This window comes from Podarcis melisellensis, assembly GCF_964234715.1.
Source record: "Podarcis melisellensis genome assembly, chromosome: 3".
Classification (NCBI taxonomy): domain Eukaryota; kingdom Metazoa; phylum Chordata; class Lepidosauria; order Squamata; family Lacertidae; genus Podarcis; species Podarcis melisellensis.
The window spans coordinates 19,758,848-19,764,967 of NC_138530.1; the positions used below are offsets into that span (position 1 = coordinate 19,758,848).

General features: G+C 41.2%; 1 protein-coding gene across 1 annotated transcript; it reads right to left on the reverse strand.

The window, feature by feature from the left end:
* Positions 1-1,083: 1,083 nt before the first annotated feature.
* Positions 1,084-5,873, reverse strand: SOCS5 (suppressor of cytokine signaling 5; the record flags this gene model as incomplete). The annotated part of the gene is made up of 1 exon (XM_081904117.1): positions 1,084-5,873. The coding sequence occupies one exon, from the start codon at positions 5,871-5,873 to the stop codon at positions 4,275-4,277; it is 1,599 nt and encodes a 532-aa protein (XP_081760243.1). The 3' UTR covers positions 1,084-4,274.
* Positions 5,874-6,120: the final 247 nt, after the last annotated feature.

A 6,120-nucleotide genomic window follows, 5' to 3' on the forward strand; every position in this document is an offset into this window, starting at 1 on the left:
TGGACAATACTGAAAAATTAACTCAATTTACAGTGCAATCCTATATATGATCCCTCAAAAGTAAAACTCACCAAGTTCTGTTGGACTCCCAGGAAGGACATTAGAGGATTGTAGCCTAGCCATCTACCATAAAAGATATCTGGAACAGCATTTCAAAACCTTTTTTTAACCACTGATTCTGTAGCATCTATTCAATCCATTCCTTGCAAACTCATTAGTGCAAAAATAAAAATGCAATTGTTTTGCCAGGCGCTGAGGAAAGGTATAAATAATGCCCTTTACCACTGCCACACATGGCAAACAGCTAACCAATTATATCCAGAAACATCACCTGATCTTAGGTCCACTTCAAAAATGACAAGCTATTACGTCAAACTTCAAATATAATGCACAGTAACTTATGACTCTTTTATATAATAAAAGAAAGCAAAAATAAAAAAATGAATTGCATTTCATTCCAAGGTGCCAAAAAGCCTTTGAATGAATCCATCTTGTGAAGAATCTATATTTAGCTTAAGAAATGTGTGGACAAACACAAGTGTAACAGGCAAAACCTGTGTTTGTGTACATGAGATGATGTACACATAGTGTTTATACTTCTTACCTAGAAGGGTTTTCCATATATAATTGCCTTTTTGAAGTGGCCAGATACTGCAGACCCACTATTCTATGGTTTTGCAATGAAAACCAAAGGCCACTTCAAGTATTATATTGTTGTTTTTCAGATACACACCTTTGATAGAAACACACATCAAAAAATGAAATGTGTGGGTGTAAAAAGCACACCCCATTCAGATCCACACTAGAGAGCTGGGATTTGCACCAGTTGTCAAGCGTATCCCATGGAAAACCCACAGTTGCCTCCATGCAATGTGTGAAATGGCCCCAAATGCTTGGAAACATCTGTATTTGGGTGTTCTAGAGAATTTCATTTATGCTTAAATTTGGTGACATGTCAAGTAATCATTCAATTGTACATTTGTGCAAGCTAAACTAAACGTAAGATAAAGCTTTTTTCTTTAAAAAAAAGGTTAACTGCTACAAGAGAAGCTCTGCAAATATAAAAGAGCAAATATACAAGTATAACACTGAAAATACTGTACTTTATTAGCACAAAAAAGCTGTAACAAGGCACAGCAAGCGGAGAAAAAACACACATTGATAAACTGGTTAGTGTTGGCATACAAGTATAACTCTTCTTGTATACTCAGCTTTGAAGTTTTCCTACCTCACAGTCACTGTCAACTGGTTAAGAACCTAGGGAGCACTAGTCATTGGTACAAGATACACAAGCAAAAAACAAGGGACTCTGTACTCCAACACAAATTTTAGTGCAAACACAACTAGGACAAAACAGGTTATGTTCTGTCCACAAAGGGGGGGGGGGGAGAACCAGAAGCAAAAGAGCAAGTTTCAAAAGTTTTTTGCTCAAGGAGAACACAATCTACAACTTACCAAAAGAAGGTGCTACACCATTCACAAATACAACAGTACCTATATGAAGCCTGAAACTTTACGTATGATGCGTTGAGTAGGGTGGAGGGAAAGAAGCAGAACAGAACATTATCTTTTCTGGATCAGCTTTTAAGTCATAACTAAGCTAGATGGCCATTAGTTTTTAGCAGACAGTTAAAAATACTGTTTTGAACCCTTCAAAAAATCAGTTAATGCAAAGCTCCAATTACTACTTGTCAGGTTTCTTACAGTTGAGTCAAGTTCATCATCACGACTTACGAGCAGCGGTTGACTTAAACTGCAATCCTACACACGCTTATCTAGGAGTTTAGTCCCAATGAATTTAATGAATCTTACTTCTGTGAAGGCTTGCAGCATTAGACAGAAGTTACTGAAACACTGTGTATACTAAACTTTACTTTTTTAAAATTAGGGCTGCAATGCTTAGGACAACTGACTACAAGCCATCTGATTAAGGTGACCCCGATTAACTGTATAGCAGATTTTTAGAAAATGTGCAAGTTTTAAGCACTTCCACAAACTGTGCAACATCTCAGAAGAGGAACTCATCCTTCTGAGTCATATTGTAGGATTTTGGGGGGAGGGGTGGTGCCAACTGGGTGCCTGAGACGGCCTTCACTGGCACCTCCAGGCTGCCCTTACCCACAACTCTTTCTTTCTTTCACAGGACTCTAGCCATCCTAGAAAAGAAGTTATGAAGCAGAAGGTGCAGGTGCTCTTCTAAGCAACCGACGTGAAATGATCCAGCCCGCCTGCTCCCACCTGACAGTGTTTTTAGTCAATGAGTGTAGTCAGAGCAGTGCCTGATAAATGAGTTGTTTGGGCAGCAGGCAAAGGGTCCCAAAGAGGTGCCGTTTCCTGCTTCCTGCACTTTTCCTGTTCCTGTCTTGTTTCCTGGTCCTTGGAAGGTTTGCAGCTACGTTTACTTTGCTGCCTGCCAGCCACATAGAGCAGTTGACAGGCTGCTACTTGAGAGGCTTTTAAAAATACGTTTGGAGTAGAGGAAGCAGCCCTAGAATTAATAGTTTTGCTGCCCGCTGGCCACGTCAAACTGTCTGCGGATAGTTGCTTAAGAAACGTTTTGAAAATGTGGGGTGGGGGAGCAAGATGGCAAGCCTCCCATTGTTGCATACTTGTTTGCTGCCTGCCGGCATGTGGATCACACAGCTGCTTGAGAGAAGCCTCTGTTGAACTCAGGGAGGGGGTAAGGATATGGCAACCCTTTTTCTCCCTGCTACATGCCCTACAGCAAGGATTGTCCCAAAGTTGTTTGAAGGGGGGAGCCCAGTACAGAGACATCATAATGGTGGTGGTGGTAATAATAATGATGCTAAGAATTTTCCTGGTTGTTTCCAAGTTGCTACATTCTGGAAGGGTGGGGTAATGCAGAGGCATCATTATTAGCAACATCACCATCCTCACCACATTATTCCTGATTGTTTCCAAGTTGTTGTTTTTTTGGGAGGGAGTCATTTCAGAGGCATCAGTGTTATCACTCCCCCCCCCCCCGCCTGGCCCACAGGGATTGCTCCCAGGTTGTCTGGAGAGAAGAGGGCTTAGTGCAAAGGCAGAAAAATCATTATCATCATTTCCTCATACACCCCTAGTTTTGAGATGCTTGTAGATGAGTCAGCCTTAAAATCACACTACTCTGCAACAGTATTGTTCAACTACTTCTCTGGTGAGTCCTTTCTGTATTTTCTGTTTTTCTATTATTTTCTTCTCCATAAAGATAGGGAAAAATACTTATGAGTCAGCTTTATGTCTTTTTATCTCTGATTACGCATATATATATTTAAAACCTGAACTGATTTTCCCATATTGGAACTATTTTATGTTCCCATTTCTTTTCTTTTTCTTCTCTTTTGAAGGTGGCAGCCATTATGTGTTAGGCTACACCCCCGGTGGCAGCCATTTTCTAACTGGTACCCTTGGTATCTTCTCAAAATTCAGAATGTGCCCCCAGATCCAAAAAGGTTGGTGACCACTGCTATAAGAGATGCCTCTTTCAAGGTATCACAGCAGGCACATGTAAGCATCATTATAAAATAAAGTATGTGTTTCCTTTTCCTGCATATGATTACTATTTTAGTGATATGCAAATTTATGCAAACTTAGTTGGCTGATTAATCTATTAGCACTCAAACAATCATACACTAAAGTATACTTAATTGGGATACAGCCCTTTTAAAAACCAGAGTTTGGTGCCGAGTAGATGCATATAAGTGCTCATTAATGTACGTGATCAATTCTTAGAAGTGCTAGGTGACAGCAGTTTCCCTAGTTGCTCATGATTTTTCATTTTAGAATAGCTTTAATGTGAAAATTGTCATGGGGGGAAAACTGAACTTTAAAATGTACTAAGAAAGCAACTACACTGGAACACAACTGCTGGTGTTCAAATGTTCAAAAATGAAAAAAGTCAGCAACTCACTTTGTTCTGACTCCTGAAATTGAATGGAACTTAGAAAATACTCAATGGCTGCTTTGCATAATAACTATAGGAATTGCGGAAAGAAAATAGTGTATTTCTGAACCAGACAATTATAATCTGCAAGCCCGCATTTAAAAATGTGTGAATTTGTGTTCAACATATTGTTTCAAGAGATATTCATAACTAAGCTTGATTAATAGCAGGCAGCATCTGAACACACTCAGAAACACATTAAACTTAAAGTACCATATTGCAAAAGAAGACGAAGAAGCAGCTGAACACTGATGTGCTAACCACAGTTATACTGTATTTGCACAAAAAAGCACATATTTCTAGTGAGCTTACTGGGGACTCTGAACTCTGTTCACTTTGCCTTTATTGGTTCCCGCTCCAACCATCGCACTCGGACCTTTTGCTTATAGTGATATTCCTTGAGAAAGTCCTGCAACATTGATGGCAAAGGGAGACAATCAATCCCATCATACGAAGTGTACCTACAGATTACTGCCCGGCAGATATATTGCAAGCTGAAAGGGAAAGTTCTGTTTAGGGAGACTGTAAGCAAAGGTTCAAAAAACATGCAAGAACTAGGATCTTTGTAGTGTTCTAGAAGCCCTGTAACAGTGGAGGAGTGAAACACGCAGGGGTCATGAGCATCAAAACTAAAGTTGTGGTTCCATTGTTCAATGCGTGCATGCAGAGACCGGTTGTAACGGCGGAAGCTCACAGAGAAGAGGTAGTCTTCTTGAGCAGAATCCCTGAGCAAAAAAGTGCCTTCGGGTTTTCCTTCCAGAAGTGCTTCTGCTTCGTAGCGGTCCATCACTCCCCAGTAACAAGGATTGCCAGTAATTTGCAGTAAGTCTGGGACAAGGCAGTGTATATAATCAATCTGAGTATGTACTTTCCAAGCTCCTTGTCTGCTGGTGTGGCTATGGCTCTCTCCAGATACCTGCCGCTGCTTCTGCCTACGCGACTGCAAGCAGAGAGTAGTCGTGTCCTCCTCCAGGTCGCAACTTCCCTGTGGGGTTGAACTCCCGTCTCCAGTCAGCTCAGACATGCCAGGGGCCAACTTTGGTCCCAGTTTATATAGCGGGTTAACTTGTGCAGTAGCTTCAAAAGTATGTATCTGAGCATTGGGAGGAGGGTCAACCCCTTCTTCAATACTGAGCCTTCGTCTTTCTCTGAGCCTGTCCTCTTCATCTTCTGTAGAAGCCACGGAAGGATCAAATGCATCAAAGAGAGTTGAGTGGGGGCTCACTGGGGCTGTGTGCTGCTTAATTAGATGCCATTTTTGAGCCAGATCTGACCCAGGAGGGAAAGGACATTTCTCTAGCATTAGTTCAGAGAGATGGATCTTTCTTTTGTTAGAAAAGAGAGGTTTGGATGGTTTGCAGTACGTTCTCATAGGAAAACACAAGCCAACGGTATCCTGAAGTCTTTGTCGCAGAGAGCGACTCCCAATGGTCCTGCTTGAGACACTGTCCGTGTCATGAACAGAGCTCACGCCGTATCTTCTCTCTCTCCTTTGCAAGCGAGAACGGCCAAATCTTTTATCACTATCCAAAGAGCTCTGGGTTTTTGTCGAGCAGGAATGTTTCTTTTTCCCACCCCATGGTGCATGCCTTGAGTAGGAATCTCTTCGGGCAAGTCTAGCTCCTGTGCCAACACCCAAGTCACTCTCCCTCTCAATGCTTATTTCCACAATTTGCGGGATCTCTGCGGCACAGTTTTGATTTTTCCTTGCAGAGCCTTTTGAAGGGTTTAGACTCAGTTGTAAAGAAACATCTCTTAAAGGGCTGCTGGGTCGTTGCGCAGCTGGATCAGGAACAAACACACTTTTATCTCTAACAGAAGAACAATTCGAGTTTACATCTACATTTTCACTTCTGTTTCCACCTTCAGAGTTGAAGAGATTCTGGCATCTGTACTTGAAGCTGTTCCACATGTTCCCAACTTTACCCATGGATTAGGTTACCTAAATATCAAACACAGGAAGACAATATTTTAGTCAAGTCATCTGCTGAATAGAGAGACTCAAAATGAGTTTCTGAACACTTATTAAGACAACTCATTAACAAAATGAGAAGCTAAGGGGGAATGTTTATATTTTTATCGCTCCCCCTTATATACCCCAATGGAGCCCTCATGGTAGCTTACAATAAAACAAATTGTTTAAATACTCTACACCCAAAATATTTAGGATTTTCTAT